This window comes from Mus caroli, unplaced genomic scaffold (genome assembly GCF_978045245.1).
Source record: "Mus caroli unplaced genomic scaffold, Mus_caroli_1 scaffold_7, whole genome shotgun sequence".
NCBI classification, from domain to species: Eukaryota; Metazoa; Chordata; class Mammalia; order Rodentia; family Muridae; genus Mus; species Mus caroli.
This window is the reverse complement of record NW_028227262.1, coordinates 4,375,536-4,397,121: the sequence shown is the minus strand read 5'-3', so window position 1 is coordinate 4,397,121 and position 21,586 is coordinate 4,375,536. Positions and strand designations below refer to the sequence as shown.

General features: G+C 41.4%; 3 protein-coding genes across 9 annotated transcripts in view; 1 reads left to right on the top strand and 2 right to left on the bottom strand.

Annotated features, from left to right (window-relative positions):
* Dnai7 (dynein axonemal intermediate chain 7) overlaps positions 1 to 11,165 on the bottom strand; it is a 38,534-nt gene extending 27,369 nt beyond the window's left edge. Inside the window, exons 1-5 of one of the 2 annotated variants that reach the window (XM_021164352.3) lie at positions 10,985 to 11,165; positions 8,378 to 8,395; positions 5,192 to 5,273; positions 2,922 to 3,013; positions 466 to 567 (exon numbers count right to left, since the gene is read on the bottom strand). In XM_021164352.3, the coding sequence (XP_021020011.1) occupies positions 466 to 567; positions 2,922 to 3,013; positions 5,192 to 5,273; positions 8,378 to 8,395; positions 10,985 to 10,987 (297 nt within the window). In that variant the 5' untranslated portion in view covers positions 10,988 to 11,165. The remainder of the gene's footprint in view (positions 1 to 465; positions 568 to 2,921; positions 3,014 to 5,191; positions 5,274 to 8,377; positions 8,396 to 10,984) is intronic. The other variant, XM_021164350.3, reaches the window with a different exon arrangement.
* A 141-nt stretch (positions 11,166 to 11,306) lies between these two features.
* On the top strand, positions 11,307 to 15,873 carry Etfrf1 (electron transfer flavoprotein regulatory factor 1). 4 transcript variants are annotated; one of them, XM_029478157.2, is made up of 3 exons: positions 11,307 to 11,658; positions 15,405 to 15,492; positions 15,576 to 15,873. In XM_029478157.2, exons 2-3 carry the CDS (start codon positions 15,448 to 15,450, stop codon positions 15,789 to 15,791), a joined length of 261 nt encoding a protein of 86 aa, XP_029334017.1. In that variant the 5' UTR covers positions 11,307 to 11,658; positions 15,405 to 15,447; the 3' UTR covers positions 15,792 to 15,873. The 4 variants fall into 4 exon arrangements, with proteins under 4 accessions (XP_029334017.1, XP_021020015.1, XP_085695905.1 ...); XM_021164356.3 differs by having other exon boundaries at positions 11,310 to 11,430; XM_085839779.1 differs by having other exon boundaries at positions 11,438 to 11,745.
* Positions 15,874 to 16,926: 1,053 nt separating this feature from the next.
* Kras (KRas proto-oncogene, GTPase) overlaps positions 16,927 to 21,586 on the bottom strand; it is a 33,564-nt gene continuing 28,904 nt past the window's right edge. For all 3 annotated transcript variants that reach the window (XM_029478156.2, XM_021164782.3, XM_021164783.2), the window contains one exon: positions 16,927 to 21,020. In XM_029478156.2, coding sequence (XP_029334016.1) covers positions 20,904 to 21,020 — 117 coding nt within the window. In that variant the 3' untranslated portion in view covers positions 16,927 to 20,903. The remainder of the gene's footprint in view (positions 21,021 to 21,586) is intronic.

The window sequence follows — 21,586 nt, the reverse complement described above, 5'->3', positions numbered from 1 at the left end:
TGTACTAGGGCATAATCCAATGGATCATGGAGATTTCCAAGTGAACAGTGGAGGACTGTGAACATTCCAGGTGTCCCTTTACTGACACAAACTTTCTACAACTGCATCCATTTCCCCCCTGAACACATGTGTCATATATGTGCCATATATGTGTCAAATGAGGTATTTTTTGAAGATTTCTTAAAATTTTATTTTTGTATTCCTGAGTGTGCGGTGCCTGCAGAGCCCAGAAGAGGGCATTAGACAACCCCGATAACTGGTGGTAACTGTGGTACCTGGTGGTTGTAATGGATGCTGCGAACTCAGGTTCTCTACAAGAACAGGGCATTCTTTTAACCACTAAGCCATCTCACCAGCCTGGAGCTTTTTCCTTAATAAGATTTCCCAGGATAAAAATTAGTACCAGCCTATAGTTCCCCCGAGATCCCAGAAGTATGAGCTCGAGAGAGGAAAGCAACACCTCACCTGAGCCAGAGCTCGAATTTCCCGCTTCTGTTTCTCTGCTTCAGGAAAACAACCCTCGAGCAGAGCAAGCTCTTCAAGCTCTTGGCTTCTTCGTTCTAGGTCCTGCCACAGAAGGAGGCACATTGATTGCTCTTGCTTGGCTTTCTTGGAAGAAAGTTGTTACTTTGAATAAAACTGCTAATGCTGACTGAAACAGTAGCTTCAGAGTGGGCTCTTCAGATGTTTAAAGGTCCATAATGTGAGAGATACTATTTGCCCTATGGTGCGTGCGAGATAATACAATTCTAGTTGTCTTGGCCTGGATCAGAGCAGTGGTCCCACACTACACTAGTTAGGGTGTGGGACCATGAGCGGTGGTGGTGGCTGCAGGCAAGACCGCCTTGATGAAGAGAGGGCAGAATTAATCCACTGGGTCCTAACCCTAAGTATCACGTGCTCTCACGTTATGCGATAAGACGGAAGAGGCATGAAGTGCTCCTCTATACATCAAAGGCAACAGTGTTCCAAGAAATCATCTGTATAACTGAGTGTTTTGGAAGATGTGCTCTCAAGAGTGTATCAGCTGAACACAGCAGGTCAAGGGGAAACATCAAGACGTTTGTTTGGAACCACAAGGTTCAGCATTCAAGCAAAAAAAAAAAGAAAGAAAAAACCTATCCAATGAACAGCAAATCTTTTTAAAACTTCCGGCTTGATTGGCAATGATACAAATATAGGTGATATTGATTGTTTTTCTTTTTTTCTTTTTCTCCCCCCCCCCCCACCCACAACAGGTTTTCTTTGTGCAGCAGCAGCTCTGTCCTGAAACTTGCTTTGTAGACCAGGTTGCCCTCACACTCACAGAGATCTGCCTGTCCCCGCCTCCCAAATGCTTAAAGATGTACACCTTTATGCTTGGCTACAATATTGCTTTTCTTTGAGATGGGGGTCTCGCTATGTAGGTTTGGCTGAACGTCTATGAAAACAAGTCTACCTCTGCCTCCCAAGGGCTGGAATTAAAGACATTCACCACCATGCCTAATACGTTTGTGATGTTTGACAATGGATAATAAGATAGTTCAGCATTTGGAGGTAAATAAATCACTGACTCAATACTTTCTAAGAAAACAACACTTGTCACATAGCAATGCTTGGTTTGCCGATAGGTATGTACCACTAACAAGGGCATGCGCTCATGAATGTAGCCTCAGATTCCACATCAAGAAGCTCACGTGTTAAGCTTGGGAAGGTGGACGTGCCTGTGGTCGCAGCTACGAAGGAGGCTGAAGCAGGAGGGCCACTTGAGATTGGAGTTTGACTCTAGCTTCAGCAACAAAACACAGTTCTGTCACAAAAAGCAAGAAGCAGCAGCAGTCGCCATGTGCAGTAGCAGTTGCCATGTGTATAGCTTAGGTGCAGTATCCAAGAATACCACAATGATCTGAAAGCTAGGGAGACGCTTTCCCACTTTGTGGATACAAGCACATGTGAACTGTGCGCGTGTGTGTGTGTGTACACATGCACAGTGTATGTGTGTGTGTGTGCATGTACACACACAGGATGTGTGTGTATGTATGTATGTATGTGGGGGTGTGTACACGCAAACACAGGCAATAGCTGACATTAGATGTTCTTCCTTGTTCCTTCTCCTTTATGTTTTGAGGGAGGATCTCTCACTAAAACGGAAGCCGGTCAGTTTGACTAGGCTAGCTGGCCATGCGCTTCAGGGATCCACCTGTCTCAGCCTCTCAGTGTTGGATCTGTAGGCAGCCAGGTCACCTGATTTTCCCATGGAGCTTAGAGCTCGGGCATTTTCCCACCTGAGCCATCTCCCAGCCCCGCGTCATCTTCCCCCCATTTCTGTACGAGGTGAGCTTCCTTTCACGTGCTTCTGCTGAAACAGACAAAATGCTGACCCTGACATAAGGACCCTGGTGTCTTCTGTTAAGCTAGACGCTAAAGAAATCTTTAAAGCCAGTGCAGCCAGGTATGGTGACATGCGCCTTTCATCCCAGCACCTGAGAGGCAGAGGCAGAGGCAGACAGATCTCTATGAGTTTGAGGCCAGCTTGGTCTACACAGAGTTCCAGAACAGCCAGAGCTGCATAGAGAGACCCTGTTTTAAAAAAGAAAAATGCAGGTGGTGGTGGCGCACACCTTTAATTCTAGCACTCAGGAGGCAAAGGCAGGCGGATCTGTGAGTCTGGGGCCAGCCCAATCTACAGAGAGAGTTCCAGGACAATCAGAGCTACCCTTAGAAACCTTGTTTGGAAAAATAAAACAAAAAAACCCCAAGCAAACAGATCAATGATGTTCACTTCTCTAACTGATAACCCGTGTGAAGTCATGCCCCATTGCAGTGAATGCAGGGCCAGGCACAGCTGCAGCTATGACGACGGGGCAAGGCACGGCTGCAGCTCTGCTAGGGCCGGGTGCAGGGAGTGGGTGGCAGCCCCGCTGACACTCATCCTTATTTACTTTCTTTTCCAGCTGACTCCACTTCTCTCTCTCAATCCGCTGTATTTCTAGCCTTTCCTGTTCTTCTTTTTCAAATTTCAGTCGCGCCTCTTCTGAAGAACCAAAAAGAAATCAAGAATCAGCTGCAGGGATTTAAACACAGTGTTTTAAGTTCTTGGAGTTCCTCTTGAGTATTTCTAACACAGAGCAGAACCTTTTATGGAGGTCACAGCCTCTACTGTGTGGCAGAGATGAGAAAACACTCACTTTCCAGCCAAGAAACCTAATGAATCAAACACATTACATCCTTGTCGAAGGCATCCTTTTGAAAACAGTGCTCTGAACAAAGAATATATCCATCAGCTTAAAGGTGAACGTGACTCAGTTTCTGATAATGAGGGGTCCACAGTGGTAACCCCAGCTACAGGAAACCTGCTGCCTTTGCCTTGCCTCCAAGGACACCTCACACACATGGTGTGCAGACATATGTACAGGCAAAACACGCAAACACTTAAGATAAAAATAAATCTAAAGAAAAAAATTACATTGATAGTGGGCTGGCAAGAAGGTGCACTGGGTAAAGGGTTTTGCAACCAAGTCAACCTGAGTTCAATCCTCGAAACCCACACTGTGGAAGGAGAGAACAGCAAGTTCTGCAAGTTGTCCTTTAACCTCCAAAACAGAGAGAGACAGAGAGAATAAAATAAAGCAATAGCAATTCAATAATGATTTTAAGCTGTGTAGCAGTTCCATCATGGCTGATTAAGGGGAAATAAGGTTTTCAAAAGTCTACAGTTGGCATCAATACTGCCAGAAAACCATTACTGTAAGCTTCCCCTGCTCTCACTATTTAAAATAAAATGTGAAGTATCAACTCTATCGAGGTGGCTCAGCAGTTAAGGGCATTGGCTGCAGAGGACTTGGGCTCAATCCCCAGGACTTACACTGCAGCTCACAACTATCTGTAACAGTTTGAGAGGATCCACTGCGCTCTTCTGACCTCCTTGGGCACTGTATGTATGTGGTGCACAGACACAGATGCAGACAAACACTCGTACACATAAAATAAGTATATCCATGTTTATAAGGTCTATGATTAAGAACATGAACCAAGCCCAGGATATTAGACCCTGGTGTGATGGCCAAGGCCCGCGCCCTCCAGTCATCTAATGGCCCACGTTTGCTCCCCAGATCCCACCTGTAAAGAAGAGGACTCACACATGTCTTCTGACTTCTACATGCATGGCAAAGCATGAGTGTCCCTCAATAAAAAAACAACCCTATAAAAGTCGATTAGCAAACAACATAATGTGCTTTATTATTTACAAAAGGCAAATAGACATTAAAAGTCAACGGAGTCCTTAAAACCCCTGAATATAAATCTACAGATACTGAATTCTAATAACTGTAACCTCCAGGGCCACCCAGTCTTTACAAAGCACTTTCTAGTGATGTGATTTGCCGATTCTTTTTATTACTGTTTAATATTAGTGAATGGGATTTCTACTTTAACTAGCAAAGATATATTGTTAAACACTGAGAAACTAGGTTCAGGAAGTTAAAACATGCAGTGTTCTCACAGACGATCCACACAGATTTAGTTCTTAGCACCCACATCGTGTAGTTCACAACTTCCTGTACCCAGATCCAGAGGAGCCCAACGCCTCTGGCCCCCAGGGGCACCTGAACTCACTTGTGCATACCCATGTTCAGACACACAACACACACATAACCAAAAATAAACAGCATAAACCTTTTTTAAAAAAAACAAACAAACCCAGGGTTAAAAAACAAGTCAGGCTGTTGTATTTAGCTTTTGCTAGTGTGTGCTTTTCATCATTAATAAATTTTAGGTTCAGGACACTTACCACACAGTCGGCACCAATGTGCCTGTTTTCATCAGTAGATTATAAACACTTTGAGGTAGGCCAGATAAAATCAGCAGACAAAAACATGGGCTGATCTCCTGAATTTGAATTTCTCAGAAGCAATGATGTTTTTGTTTTTGTTTTTTTTGGCTAATTTAAATACGGCCCAAATATTGTGTGGGGCAAAAAAAAAAAAAAAAAAAAAAAATCAAAAGATCAGCAGAATTGTACTGAGCTCTGAACTCTATCTGGCAGCAGCATGACTTCAGTGCACACTCAGAAGTGGCTGTGTGCACTGGTGGTCTGCTCTAAGTAGTAGGAATCCTTGATAAAATTAAAGCCTGTTGAAATGCCGAGTGGTTGTGTGGGTGTGAACCCGTGGCTAATGCTCTGAGCTATGAGATCCAGCCTGGCACTCAGTACCTTCCTCCTTCAGGCGTCTCTCCTCCTCCTCCTGCATCAGCCGCAGTCGCTCAGCTTTGGTCATCTTTTTCTTACTGGGAGCCTTAACAAAGACCACAACGTTAAAAAGGATGTCAGCGTGCTCCCACGTGACTTAAGAATGCCTCTCCAAACAGCAGTCATGAGCTGCTGGAGAGATGGCTGGGCAGGTGAGAGCACTTACTGCTCTTACCAGGGCCCATGCCAGGCAGCTCACAACCACCTGCAACTCTAGCCCCAGGGGACTCAGTGCCTGCTTCTGGCTTCTTCAGGCCCTCATGGTGGCAGATAAAAATCACACAAGCCTGCACTAGGATACCTACATTTTAAAGATAAATCTTAAAAAATACCAATTACGAAAACAATTATTGATTTTTATGAAACCAAATTCTATGTACAGTAAATTCAATAGACAAGACAGCTAATTCGTGGCAGCACAGACTCTGGGTACTACATGGATTAGTCTGGAAAAAAAAAAAAGAAAGAAAGAAAAAACAATCACACCCAACACTCCACAGCGGAGATGACACTGGCAAGAATGTGTGACTGAAGTAAGCTTTGAGCTTCCAATCTGTAGAAGTCCATAACACAGCCACAATGGCAGACCATCAACATCAAAGACATTTCCGTGACCAACAGGCTTTCAGTTATTTTGCAAGTTTGGAGGGAGGAGAGATTATTTTCAGTTACAGGGATCAAGTCTACAAAGCAACTGGTAGTCCAACTTGTGTTCAAAGACTTTACATTCAGGAGAAGGCATGTAAGAAGAGGGTAATGCGGTCGCAAGTTAGGGAGCTGGAAGAACAGCAAACTCAGGGGGCTCTGGGAAGACTGCACAGAGGAGTCAGGAAGCAGGTGATGGAGTAGAAGGCTGGAGCTCCTGCTGAGGTGGAGAGAGCAAGGCAATGCATCCTAGTAAGGGCCACATGAACACAGACCGCACACAACACACTCATAGAAGCATCTCTTCTGAACTATCAAGAGCCCAAATGGCTTGACTAGAATTCAGGGGCTTCCACACATTTATTCAACAAACATTGATTCAATTTCAATAATAGATCAGGCACTGCACTAAATGTTACGGACACAAAAATAAATGTGATATGGGCTGGAGACTACAACTTAGTGGTAGAGGATTTGCCTGGCGCACACAAGGCCCTAGGTTCAATCCCCAGATGACATGCTCCTGGATAGCTCACAGGCTGAAAGTAAATAACATCAGGCCAGCAAGGTGGCTCAGGAGGTAAAGGCACTTGTTGCCAAGGCTGACAATCTCAGTTCAATCTCCAGGGCTCACAGGGTAGGAAGAAAGAACGGATTCCCGTAAGTAGTCCTCTGGCCAACACGTTGTGTGCCTTGACATGTCTATAAAACTCAAACATGTACATATGCGATATGATCCAAGACTTACAACCAAAGCACATTTGCAGATGTGTTGAGAACCCACAGAGCAGACAGTGACTCCTTAGCATGCCCCAGACACTAGTTACAGGACCCTAGGCAAGGCAAATTCCACATACTCAAATCCATACATAAAGCCACAGTATTTGCAGGCAACCTACATATATCCTCTCTTACACATTAAACTCTACCATTCCGGACCTCGGCAGCAGCCATATTTACTGCTTCAGGAATTGCTTCATGGTAAAGTCTGACATAGTCACTGCAGTTGTGATTTTACAAATCTTTATCACCCAAACATTCCAAAGTGTTTCTTCTGGATTTCCGAGATACACGGGGCATGCTCCGTATTACCACATTTATTTAAAAAATTGTATGTGAATAAGTGTTTGTCTGAATGTATGCCTGGTGCTCACAGAGGTGTTGGATCCCCTGGAACTAGAGGCATACAATCGAGAGCCACCATGTGGATGCTGGGAACCAGGTCCTCTTCAAGAGCAGCAAGTGCTCTTAACCATAGCACCATCTCTCTAACACCCATTATCTTTGTTGTTGTTGTTGAGATAAGGCCACTGTGTAGCTGAGGCTGCATTAGAACTTGTGGTCCTTCTGCCACTGGGATCACAAGAAAGCACCACCATGTCCAGCATTCTGGTCATTCTTCTGAGACAATTCTATGTTTGGTTTAACCCATGGATGCAGAAACCATAGTGTAGGAGGGCTGAATGTAATGATTTTTCAAGAGAGGGTGGTGGGATTTATGGAGAACAGACCACTGAGATTAAAAAATAAATAAAAAGCCTCTGCTGCGGTCGGGGAGGCAACAGAGACCAGGTTCTGACCACAGACAGGACGGTGGAAAGATCAACATGCCTTTTACATTCCTGCAGGTGGCTTCTGCTGAGCTCTACAGACACTGCTTTATAGGACCTCAGGACCAATGTGATTGCTTTCCATATGTCATGACCAGAACAAATCAAATGTCTTTGGTAATTGCTTTTTAATTGTGTTATTACACCTTTGGGAGGGGACTGGACTGGCCATGTATGAGGGGTTTTGTTGTTGTTTTGGGCCCAAGCTAGCCTCAAACTCATGATCTCCCTACTTTAACCTCCTACAAGCTGGGATTACAAGTGTGAGATACTATGGCACACTTAAAGAACTGACATTAAAAAAAAAAAGAAGAAGAAATAAAGAATTTTTTTTCAAGTAAAACATAATCTGTTGGTAGGCTAAATATGGCCTGTAATTAGGAGATTAAAATATCTGCTTTAAAGTTATCAATCTACAAAGCAAAGAGGAGAAAAAGATCTCCCAGACATAAGGGTAGCATCTCCTTTATTCAACCTCAGTTTGTACACTGTACAAACAAAAGCAGAAAACCACAAGTGTGCTAGCTGAAGGTCCTGTTTTAGTCACAGGAGGTCTGTAACTATGGCTTATGTTTATCTGAAATAGATAAAAGGAAGGACTAACCTAACATATTCTACAGTAGAAGAAAAAGGTGAAGCCTCAAAGCCAGACACTGGTCAGCACTAAATGCGATCTATAACGTATGTTTTCAAACTAGAAATATCATCAAATGGGAAACACATCTGTAACTATGAAGAATTATCCAATGATGTAAATAACATTATTATCTAAAAGGTGAGTAGCAAATTCAGTAAACTATAACTAACTAGAAAATTATTATAAAATTCCAAAAGATATTCATTTGTACAGTATGTTCATAAAACTATTTATTTTGAAAACATAATTTCTACATACCTTTTTTGATTTGGGAGCCTAAAAAGTTGGGAAACAAAAGAATTGACACATTTTAAAACAGTATTCAGATACTTTCAACAGAGCATCACAAAGTACATTAATTAGGAGAAGCTAGAGAAGAGCCCAAGGGAATTTCCTTTGTGCCTCCACTGAAACTTTTCTGTGACTCTTTGGCTACCTTAAACTGAAAAGATACTATAAAAAGAAGTCAGAGCTGGGCATGGTGGCGCACGCCTTTAATCCCAGCACTCGGGAGGCAGAGGCAGGTGGATTTCTGAGTTCGAGGCCAGCCTGGTCTACAAAGTGAGTTCCAGGACAGCCAGGGCTACACAGAGAAACCCTGTCTCGAAAAACCAAAAAAAAGAAAAGAAAAAAAGAAAGAAAGAAAGAAAGAAAGAAAGAAAGAAAGAAAGAAAGAAATAAATCAGAGCAAACTGAAAACACAGGCAAAAAAACCCACAAGATTTCTCACGAAGCATCTTTTTTGAGGTAGTCAATACTATTTCCTATATCAAAGAGTCTAATGATAGGAGAGCAAGCTAAAAAAGGACTGGTTGAAAAGATTCCCTAAATCTCCACGCATTACTGACTATTGGTACTATTTCAAATTTGCAGATGTAGCAAATTTGTCTAAAAGAAACCTTTCTATTACATAAGGTTGATAGTTTTGTTTTTTTTTTAAATGGGGAGGGAATCCGTTTCTTCAAGTTTGCCAATTAACGAAGTGAAGGCTGCCCAGCCTCATGTTTTACAGTCAGTCTGCTCTTTTTGGAAAGCTCTGTCCTTCAATACTGATTTACAAGCACAGGTATTTCCGGCGATACTATTCGTAAATTCCTGAGCAGGCCTGTGTGCCCATCAGCTCTCTGGTAAAGAATCTGTAAGAGGCCATGTGAGTATAAATTACACAGTTTACATATCTGAAGAGCTACGCATAGGAAGGGCTGGTTCAAGCCATGGGAACATCATTCTAAAATGCCAGGGCCAAATTTGGCACACAGTAAATGAGATTTAGAACACATCTTCCTGCAAGGTGCACACATTTCAGAGATTTTCTCCACAAATATTCATCAGGGAGAGAGCGACAAGGGAGGCTTTGCTCTCATGTGATTTTTACAAATAGTTTTTATCCTGGCTGTAGTATTCCCTGACACATTGTTAACATATTTCCATCTTGAAACAAATACTGTATGGCAGGTTATGTAAATATCCCTCTCAAATAGCATATCCTAAAGATGATGGGCACATTTTTTATCCCTCACTAGTATTTCTAACATGAAATAGGTGTGGGGAAACTCCTATCTTTATCCTTCACATAAACATAAGAGCCATCAGTAGTAAAACTTTTCAACATTCAAGTGGCAAAGGATGTCCTGACAAGCTTTTTGAGAAAGTTGTCCTCTTGGACTTACAGTATAGTTGCTTCCCTTCCTGCATTGTATACTTCCTTAGATTGAGGTTGAATTATGCATTTTCAAATTCATATACTAAAATCTTAACTTCTTGTGTTAGCGTTTGACCTGCTTATGAAAAGGGTCTGTAATTATTTCACCAAATTAAGAAGAGCTGATACTGGAACTGGACAGGCCTCTGGCTCAATACGGCTGGTACAGGTTACAAAGAGGAATCTTGGATACAGACCCTCATGAAGAAAATAAACATCATATGAAAAAAAAAGAGTTTACACTGCTACACACTAAAGAACTATTTAGAAGTAGAAGAGAGATCTGAATAAATCCCTGCCCCTATGCTGACACCCTGACCCCAGATGTTCAGTCTCCAGAGCGGTGAGGTAAGCAGTTTCTGCTGTTTAAGCAAACATGTTTATGGTACTTTGTTTCCTGGAAGCCCCATGATACAGTTAGGTTTGAAGTTGTGACCTCCTGGAATCTACATTTTAAATAAATGCCCCAAATGGCTTGGAAGTCTTTGAGAAACAGTGCTATGCAGATAGGAAAAAAGAAATTAAGTCTACCTTTCGATGTAGCAAATAAGTGCTTGTTCTTGTAATTTGCCAGCAGTCTTAACTTGGCTTATGACCCATTGGAGGTCTTGCCAGGGGAGGCCTTCACTACCCATTTCTTCCCACCACTTACAGAAAATACATACTTATATCTTTTAAAAGCCTGAAAAGCACCACTCTTTTCTTCTCTCCCACCCTTAATAGCTTGTTTACTCCGCTTTAGATACACCAGCTGTTACCTTGGTAAAGCTTGTGTCTGATACTCTGCTTAACTGACAGAGCAGGAGGGCTGTCATATTCTCCTTTGTGTGTCTCTGGCTTCCAGCCAGCAAACACAAATAATGCACTCTGAATCTCCCCTCAACGAGTGTGATAATAAATGATCTCTTGATGAAGAATGGGAAACAACACACAAAATTAGCTCCATATTGTTCTGCGTTGGAATGAAAACTTTTCTGACAAGTTGCAGTCAGAGCCAAAGTGGGAATGTACATCACCGGAAGCTAGTAAAGTTTGGTCACTGCAAAGATCTGGATCTCGCCACCTCTGGATCGCACTGCGCCTGCCTGCCTGCCCTCCCTCGACAGCGCTGAAGTGGAATCCGCACTTGCCCCTTTCCTGTCTCCCTCACTTTCCTGGCTTACCATGACAGAAGCAGGAACTTTGCCTAGGGAAAAGTGAACTTGGCAGAGCAGGAACGCTCACGGTTGTCAAGACGACAGGCCACGCCCACTCACAACTCACAGTGCTTTGCGAAGGACAGCCTGCGCAATCGCACTGTAGTCTTCCGGTGAGTCCTGCCCAAGTCGTAGACTGGTTACACAAGCCACACTTCCCACATAAGGTACGCCCACATCGCGGCTTTTACCTAATCCTGCCCACTTCCGCCTGATGCCCCGCCCCAGCAAAGAAAGCGGCCTCGAGTCCCATACACTTCTGCCTGTAGTCCCACCCTGAGCCCACCCCCGTCTCTCAGCTCCGCCTACTTCCGGCAGACGGTCGGAGCATTTACGGCCGTGGTGCCGCAAAGCGCTGGAGTGTGGCGGTCTGAGCAAGCTGTCGTCCGGACCCCAGACCTGCTGGTGGTGAAGTATGCCTTAGGCGAGGGCTTCCGGGCGTGGGGAGCGCTGCGTCTCACACTGTAACGCAGGCTGACCTGGAACTCGCGGGCATCCCTCAGCTTCCTCCTGAGAGCTGGGGTCATAGCCGAGGGCCGCCACGGCCAGACTTGTAAAGAGGTTTCTTCCTCGCTTCTTTTGCGTCTGGACGAGCCCTTCCCGGGGGATCTGGGGAAGGAATGGCGCCAGCTCACGACTAGGTGAAGCCATTGGTTCTGGGCGGGTCCCCCAGGGAGTCATCTGGCCACAAAGGCGAGCTCCAAGAGGGTCGCTACCTTGAGATTAAGGTAGTACAGATTCTTCACTGATCGTGGGAGTTTAGTTTCTATGCAAAGCATACGCCCTTCTCAAGAGCTGCTCACACACTAGTTTAAAGTGACCTCTAAGAACCAGCAAGCCATTGTTGTCCCAAGGTCACCGAGTGCTGTACTGTTGTGGCAGCCTGCAGAATTTCAGCCCTTCCCCATAAGAAAAGGCACTTCAGACGTAGAGGAAAGGAGACAGTTCTTTTACCCAACCCCAGCTTCCCAAGATAGAGTACCCACGCTCTGTCCCTTACATAAACTAAATGTTCTGTTCAGTAGAACTGACAGCTAGTTTTTGTGGGTTAAGGTCATTGGTTGCACAACACTTAAGACCATACTGCCCTCCGAACCTTGGTAATGAGATAGAAACTTAACACCTACTGCATATAAATTCAAATTTGTTTTATCTTAGGCTTTGTTTTGAATTATTCAACAAAGCAACTACTAGTGTTCAGTGACAGAAAACCTCAGTCTAAACTAGGATGTGGTGTGGAAGTACAGTAATTAACATGGTGACTCAGGAGGAATGGCCTTACTCAAAATCACTGTGTCATTATCAACTTCTCTCCTAAAAGGAAAACTAATAGAGATGTGTTAGATCCCATGATGCAAGACTCTGTGCATGCTTTTTTGAGTTTTGATGTCCTCTAGTCCCTGGGCAGGATTTGTGAGTAATAAGAGGGCTGCTTTCTGGCATCTCTTCATGTTGACACGGGTTGTACTTTCTCTCCTGTCATGTACCTGTACCATCTAAAGGCATATGACAGTTTCCTCTCTGGTCGCACAACCTCTGGTACGGGGAAATCTGACAGGACAGTTTTCCAGTACAGTCTGAAGGAATACTGAGTCCAGTTCACTAGACCGCTGAAACAATACACTGCCGTCTCCATTTCCTTCAGCTTTTTTTTTGCCACTTGAACATCATGGGGCAGAATAACATCATTGGGCATCAAGCCCTTATTAGAAAATAATAGTGTCCTACTAAAATGACAACGCCATCATTCCTTTCCTCAAAGGCCCCAGGGAGAAAAGACTACCGCTCCTCCTTGCACATAGCCATGTTCCTGGAATAGCCGGTGATTTCGAGCCATGCACTCATCCAACTTTGATAACTTCCAAGACTTCATGCAGGTCTCTGCAGCAATTAAGTTGTTTTCTAGTTTGCAAACTAAAGGTTTTTCCCAGCAGCAAAAATAAACTAAAAATTCCTGAAAATCAACTGTATCATAAATTAACATCAAACTGCATGGGGTAGGGGGTAGGCGAAGCTTTTATTACTCATAATCTGTGGAAAAAGCTATCGGGAAGGAGAACTAAGCCAGGTCTCTAAAAGCTTTCACAAGTTACAAATGCCAAATTTTATCTATATAATAATTTCAAGCCACATAGTTTTAAGTCATTCTTCAACAAGGTACACCATCCTGGTATTGTATTACTCCTCCCCTCTCTCCCTACTCCCACTGTTAATATTATTGGTTAAACACACCTGTTAAATTACCTTTCAGTATTACACTAAATCTTCAGGGGAAAAAACCATGAAATTAAAAGAGAAAAGAGAGAGATGGTTATGGCAGTCTAAGACTCTGGAAGCTGGAGACCACGAGTGACTCTGAGTCAACCCGAGCAAACCTCAGTGGACACTGCCCTTCTCAAGAGGGAGTCAACCCGAGCAAACCTCAGTGGACACTGCCCTTCTCAAGAGGAAGCCAACCCTAGTAAACCTCAGTGGACACTGCCCTTCTCAAGAGGAAGCAAGCAGAATCAACTAGGATCTGTACACTTCGACACTAAATGCAACACCAGTCACAATTCTCAGTATTAGTGACAGGGTGCCACATGTAACTTCAATCAGCTCTCCTTGAACTAAGGGTCTTCCCCTGCCTCAGCTTCCATCCAGCTCAACACAATAATTTTTAGACGAATTTTAAGAATCTCCATTTTCTGCTAGTTAAGTGTAAAATAACCTTTAATTCATCTTTAAAAATAATCTACTTTGAAAATTTGTTTTTCCTGAATAATTCAGCCCAAAAGATATTAGGTGGCTGGCTCTAAGCAAAGGCAGCAGCCATAGGGACAGGATGAAGGGCTGGGAGACCTTAAGAATTCAAAACAAAGGAAACAGGTCTCAGGCAAAAGTGGTTTGTGACAGCAGCCTAGCAGAAGAGGACACTGATTGGGTGGAGAGGGTAGTGGCACAGGTTGTTGGAGGCAGGACAGGGTGAGCTTTCCAGGAAAGAGTGGGATCTGGGAGGGAAGGTACTAGGTGGTGACAGTGGTAAGAATTTGGTTCTAGTAGAAGTGATGATCCAAAAAAGTCAATTATTGAGGCTAGTAGGAACCAGCTTCTTTGCTGTTGGACATGAGTTTTAGAATTACTGACAGGAAGCTAAAATAAAAATAAATTCTGTAATATGGGAACTAGCTATTACCAGATTATAGAAAGGTCACTAAAACCCACACACATGCACACAACACTCAAGTCTATAGGTGCACACCTTTACTAGGTGGCATTTACTGCCAAATGGGCAGTTCCATTTGTAGTGCTTCTACTACTGTATTTCTCAACCCCTGGGTCATGACCCCTTTGGGGTCAAAATGATCCTCACAGGGGTGACCTAAGACCATCTGCTTACCAGATGTTTATGATTTATAACAGTACCAACATTACAGTTACAAAGTAACAGTGAAATGTTATGGTTGGGGAATCACTACACCGTGAGGAACTATATTAAGGGGTCACAGAACTAGGAAGATTGAGAGATACTTTTCGAGTACATCTTACTTCCTAAAATACCCCATCCGTGTGCTGGTTTATAAACCCACTACATGAACGAGGTTTTTGGGAAGAAATAATCTCACAGTGGAGAGTGATAGCAAGTACTGTAATCGGGTGATCAAAGCTACCATCAGCCATACTGGATGGAACACAGTGGGAATCTTTTTTAGGTTTGGTCTAACGAGGCCTCTCCTTCTCCTTGGCACCTAAAGCACTAAGTCAAAAGCATGGCCAGCAGCATGGATGCTGTCTGCTCTGCCTCCCGTGGAACCTTTCCAAGTGCTCCCTTTGCCGCTGCCTCTTACTGTGCATTCTCCTTAAGGACCAACCTTCTTGATCTTGATCTAACAACCCAATTTATTTTAGTTTTAAAATTTCCTCCAAGAATACTCTTCTAGATTTGGACTCTTAGTTTCTTCCAAATAATCAAGCCAAGCCTTGAGAGCAGGGCAGACAGCTTTACTTTTGGTAAGGAAATTAGGCTTAGAAAAGTGATGTTACCCCAGTGCCTCAATAAAACAGCTCTCAGTACAAATAACCATTTGGGGGGATAAGAAGACTTAATGGCAAAGCACTTGCACAAACAAGAGGATCCTGTAGACCTGCAAGTTTGTAATCCCAGTGTACATACAGGGGGATGAGAGGTAGGGGAATCCCTAAGTGAAGGAAGTGCCAGCTGTTTGCAGCAACAACTAAGACCCGTGGAAAGGACTGACATCTGAGGTCATGAGCTCCAAATGCACACTGGCAAGTGCATGTCTGTACACAAAAATGAAAAGCCAGCTCACCAATGGTAAGATCTCTGGTTCTTTAAGATTTGCAATGCAGTTATTTGCAAAAAAAGAAAATCTTCCTTTTCTTTTAGGTATGTCATGTATAAAAGTGGATTAATTCCATGTTAAGCGGAAATGGCCAATTCGTTACGAGGAGAAGTACTGACTCTTTATAAAAATGTAAGTAATTTATGCTGCCAGCTTTATAAATGTTGTTATATAACATGGATGGATTGCTTAGAAACGCATCTCTCTTTTTAAAGCTGCTGTATCTTGGACGGGACTATCCAAAAGGAGCAGACTATTTTAAAAGGCGTTTGAAGAACGTTTTCCTTAAAAACAAGGATGTGAAGGACCCAGAGAAGATCAAAGAACTTATTGCACGAGGAGAATTTGTAATGAAGGAGCTAGAGGCCTTGTACTTCCTTAGGAAATACAGAGCTATGAAGCAACGTTACTATTCCGATACCAAAGTCTGACCCATCATTGCCACCAGTCGAGCTGACAATCAGTCCTGGCTGTTTGCCTGTACCAACTATTAAAAAATAATTCAGTTTAAAAGAGCGAGATACATGTTTTTTTTTTTTAAAAATGAGTTGCCCTACTGTACTGAAATAGGTTTCAACCTTATTGATACTGAGATCTTTGCACATAATCCTTTTATTACTGAAATAGTAACTTTAGTACCTTTCATGATAATATAATTTTGAAAGAAAATATACCTAATTTTTAAACATGTTATAGCCAATTTCTTAGTCCATTTCTTCATTTACTGATGAGATTGTCACTAGCGAATGGTGTCTGACAGGCTTGCCCTTTAGCTTCTGGAGTGTCTTTGGTTTTTATTGTTTTGTTACCCCATCTAGTATACTAAAGTGCATATTCAAGGCTCTCTACAGACACCTCAAAATGATTTAAATGCAGTAAAAAAATAAGACATGTGAAGGTAACTTCTATCTTGAGAAGCTCAGTGGGTGACTAGCATTGTGTAGCTATTATTCCCATTATTCTTTGTGCTGCTGGCCTGCCTTAAGTTCTGAATCACTTCAAGTAGCTTTTATGAGGCGTTGTAATGTTCCTCTATTTCTGCCATTAAAGCTGGGATATTTTCTGTCTACCTGTAACGGAGTCCATGTGGCAGTGGACCTAACCCAGGCAGGACTGTAAGTTTAAGCAAACTCTTAAATGTTTATGTAGTGTTCTTAGCAACATTGTAAATAACATTTCTATCTTAAAAGCTGCAAGAAGTGTTGCTTATAGGATTTTGTATCAGGCTGGAGAGATGGCTCAGTGGTTAAGAGCACTGATTGCTCTTCCAGAGGTCCCGAGTTTAATTCCCAGCAACCATATGGTGGCTTACAACCATCTGTAATGGGGTCTGATGTCCTCTTCTGGTGTGTCTGAACACAGACAGTGTACTCATATAAATAAATAAATAAACGAATAAATCTTAAAATCTTAAAGGATTCTGTATCAACTACCAAGCAGACATTTCCACCAAGAAATACCTATAGCCAGGATGGGGATGAGGCTCAGTGTGAAGTACTTGCCTAATGAACATGTGAGGCTCCAAAATTGAGCCTTAACCACAATTAAAACTACATAATTACACACTTCATAGTCACCATAACTATTTTTATTACATTACAATGATTAGGAGCAGTACGGTTCATGACAAAAATATTACAAATTTCAGATCACGTCACAGCACGTACTCCTATAAACATTTAAAAGTTAATTAAGAGTGGTCACTTTTAAATTTAATGTTTGATATGACCAACATTCCCTAGGTCAGCGCAACCAAAGGATGGAAAACAACTGGATCACACTGCATATGTCCCATAACAAACAAACAAACAAACAAACAAACAAACAAACCAAAACAACAGAAAGAAAAGGAATGGAAGGAAGGCAAGCACAATGTACAAAATGTGCATGTTTCAGTTTACACTATACAAAAATAGTTAAAATACATCCCAGGTAAACATGTTACATTAAGAAATAGCACTAGTAAGAAATTGGCACTCAAATAAAAATGCAGAAGTGTTTCAACATGAAGACATGAAACGGGGTATTGGGGCACTGGAGCTGACACAGCACACAGCCCACTCAGCGGGTTAGGGGTCTGAAGCTGGCAGAACTTTATTTTTCCCAAATTCATCTAAAATGCCCACCACCATCCCAAACAGGCACTCCAAATCATTGAGCTAAACCACAAATCTGAATCTAATAACTGTTCTTTGAAAACTAATGTACTTCTTTAGAAATAATTTTCATGTTTTGACAGAATTTACAGCTATTGGTATTATCTGTTCAATTTTTCAATGCAGAATTCATGCTACCCAGTATTACACATATGAGTATAAATTCACCTTTAAATAACTTTTAGGTTTAAAAGATGACTGCATAATTCTCAAGAAATCACTACTTTTTAACAAATGGAAATTAGTTAAATTTTTACTGCCTACCAAAAAAAAAAAAAAACCCTTCATGTGTGAGTGTGTGTGTGTGTTGCATATATGTATGTTTGAGGAAAATGGAAAATCAGTGGAATACAAAATGAGATGACTCTGTGCAAACTGTAACTTTTGACATGCCTCACAGAACTTGTACGTATGTTAGGACAAAATTGTGCAATGGTGGCAAAGGTCGATAACCTATAAAAGTTAAGATCTAAATTCCTATGCAGTGTGACTCAGTCAGTAGAGCCTAAAATTCACTATTGAAAATATTTACTCAAATTGTATTTGCCTACTATATTCTTCCCATAAACATGTTAATGCCTATGACTGTAACTTAGCATTGCTTTTCAACTTCAACAAGGACTTTAAGGCTGCAGTAACTAGATAGCATATTTGTTTCTAGGATTCTTTCCCCTTTTGTTAACCAAAGTGTAACACAATTCAAATTTACATAGTGGTTATGACCACTTCTTTAACACATTGTCCAGAAACATTAAAAGTATCTGATTATACACTGCAGCTTTTGAAGTACACCTGTTCCTCTGAATAGAAATGATTAGTATTACTAACTGCATTTTAAGACTTAAAATCCACCCAAAGAATGTTCTATGAATATGTACAGTTTAGAACATTTCAAAAAAATAGTTTAGGGTACTTCTGTTCCTTTAGAAAAATGAAATAATTATATAAAGTAGTTTGATTTAAAAGTTGCATTGGATTCACAGCAAACAATTCTTGCTAAACTGAGGGGGAAAAAATGTATAAACCTAAACTCCTCTCTGCAAAACTCAAATCATGTATTTCATTATGTCTAAGTCATATGCTATATGCCTTATTTAGTAGTATTACAGATCACGCTACGTACCACTGGCCAAGGATTGTATCTCTTCTTGAAGACACTGCACCCTGAGTGCCTAGTGTAATTCCCAGAATATGACAAGCACTGAATAAATGTTGAGTAAATAAAATTTTTAAAAAGAGAGCTTTATGATTGAAACTTCAAAGTGTTTTTCATTTTTAGACTGTATTTATTAAAACAATAGAATCTATCACTTACCAGGATGATGGCTAGATGAAGATTAAGCTCACCTTCCACTGGACTGTGTTCTGTCTGTTCACACTAATTTTGAAAATTCCTACTGAGGCACCAGTGGGCTGGGCAGCAGGAATGAAGTCCAAAGGATTGAGATTGAATTGTTGTAGTGGCCCTGAAAACCATCTATTAATTCAAATCCCACTAAGGTGTCTGTTATTTTAAGTCCTGGGGAAGAAAGCCATAGGGCAGCTTTGATGTACCTACCTTAGTGGGCAAAGTTCATGAAGTTGTCCATAGTGGAAACAAAATTTGAAGTGGGGGAAATTATTAAAACTACACTAAGTGATGGGCATGTGGGAGACAGGCTGAAAGCCAGCATAATGTTGGAGGGGAGTCCTGAAATGGGAGAATGGATACTGAAATATAAATTTTACCTCTTGCACAATTTGCCCAAGACTGGCAGTGAAGATGTTAATCCATGTAAAACAGTTACAGATTGTGCTGAGCTTGACAGCTAGGTGTGTCAACATGTAAACTATGTTACACGGCTGGGAGGTTAATGACTTTGAGATGATTCAAAACCAAGCAGACAGTGATTTGCTTAAAGTCAGACTTCTAAAAGACAGATATCCAGTCTCATAGTCCAGTGATATTTCCATCTCATTTCCAATTATGGGAAAGGATGCTTTAAGTGCACTGAAGACATTTTTTTCCTGTTATCTATTCTTAAAGCATTAGATAGATAATTTTAAATACCTATCAGATTTGGGAAGTACTTAGGAAATGTTTGTTCAGCTAGAGTTGAGAGACTAGTCAAACCTGCATTTTCAAACCTTTTTAAAACATTGCTTAAAGATTTACTCTTGTTGTAGCCTCCTACCCCAAAATCTCAACCTTGAAGCGAACATCGAAATTTTTAAAAATTTTTTATTATTATAAACAAAAGAAATTTCTTGATTTGTCAGTAGGACTGTTACATGGTGAGAATGCATTATACTAAGCCATCAAACTCTCCTCATCCCCTATGTTGACCAAACAATGCGTGGCCAACATTGAATGCAGCAGTGCTACAAAACCCAGTAGGCCAACATTGAATGCAGCAGTGCTACAAAACCCAGTAGCGTTCATCACAGGTTCATGTAAGGCCCAACCCTGCAACTCTGGTCTCCTCAACATCTGCCAAGCTATAACTGTCTCAGATCATCTTCAGCTTCACAACCATTAAAACTACTTTCAACAACATAAATTCAAAAAAGACTTGAAAGTTAGGATAAGAACAATCTGACAAAGGGGAATTGTACTTAATTCTTATGAGAACTTTTTATATATGCTAAAGTTGTTTGAATTATTACAAAAATTTAGTAGCATGTAAATATAGCCCAAATGGTTATTACTATTTCATACTGGGTCTGCCTTACCAGGAAAAGCTATTATAGGAATCTTACAGTAATTTAGCTAACATGGAAACTGAATGGATTTCAACATTTTCCATTGCCTTTTTTTTTTCCATTTTTCCCCTTTTCTAGAAAAAATATACTATTTGAGGGAGTGACCAAGATTAATAGCAGTGGAAAGCTAGAGAAAGCCTTTGTGAACAGTCTGCCTACACTTCTGAAGGATGATAAACTCTAGGACATGCTGGACGTGAATCAAAGGGAGGCCTAAGTCTGCGACCCCTCAGTCTCAGGTGAAGCTGCGTGCCTAATGACTCCATTTGGTGAGTAGATGGAGCCCAGAGCAGGCATGGTCAGAAGCTTCATTATTCTGGTTCACATCAGTGCTCACAGTTGGTAAGAGAACTAGCAAGGAATCAACTGCATGCACCAAATCCCAAGACAGAGTCTCAGGTCTTTAGTCTCTTCCACAGGCATTGCTAGTTTAAGTCCAAAACCCAGGGAATACTGGCACTTAGAAAAAAGAAGGTTTCCACTGTTCTTTTAAAATAAGCATTTAAGATAAAAGCTGACAGTTTGCACGAACAGAAGAAGAAAAAAAAAAGATTAGGTAATGCTAAAACAAATGCTAATAATTTAGTGTAATGTACAAAAATCACACTTTCACTTAAGTGTGCCTTAAGAAAGAGTACAAACTATTCACATAACTATACACCTTGTCCTTGACTTCTTCTTCTTCTTCTTCCCATCTTTGCTCATCTTTTCTTTATGTTTTCGAATTTCCCGGACTAATGTATAGAAGGCATCATCAACACCCTGAAATATATAAGAAGAAAGTATATATAAGACATGTTAATACGCGATGGCCTGCCATGCTCAGATGACAGACTTTCACTGTTAATGGACGCTTGAGTACTCAGAGTGTAGTTCTGTTTTATGGTTATATTTTGGCAATCGAATGGGCTTAAGAATTCTTTAGGATATATCTCTTCATGGATAGCTGATGTTTTTAGACTTTTATATTATTATTTAAATTTAGGTATTAAAATATCTAACAAAATGCCTGATATTTAGTAATTTCAAAATAATAATTACTTGTATACTTTCAAGTTACTCTTTCTTTCAAAGCAAACTACCTGACATTTTTAACAACTTTATTTTATGGTATGAGTGTTTTGCCGGCATATATGTCTGCACTATGTGAGTTCAGTACCCAATGGAGGCCGGAACTAGACATTAAATCCCCAGGGACAGGAGTTACTGACAACTGTTAGCTGGGTGCTCCTAACCACTGAGCCATTTCCTGGCTCAGGCGTGCTGATAATTTAAATGGAAGCTCTGACTTTCACAACAGGCAACATAGTAAGCGATGCACAATGTAA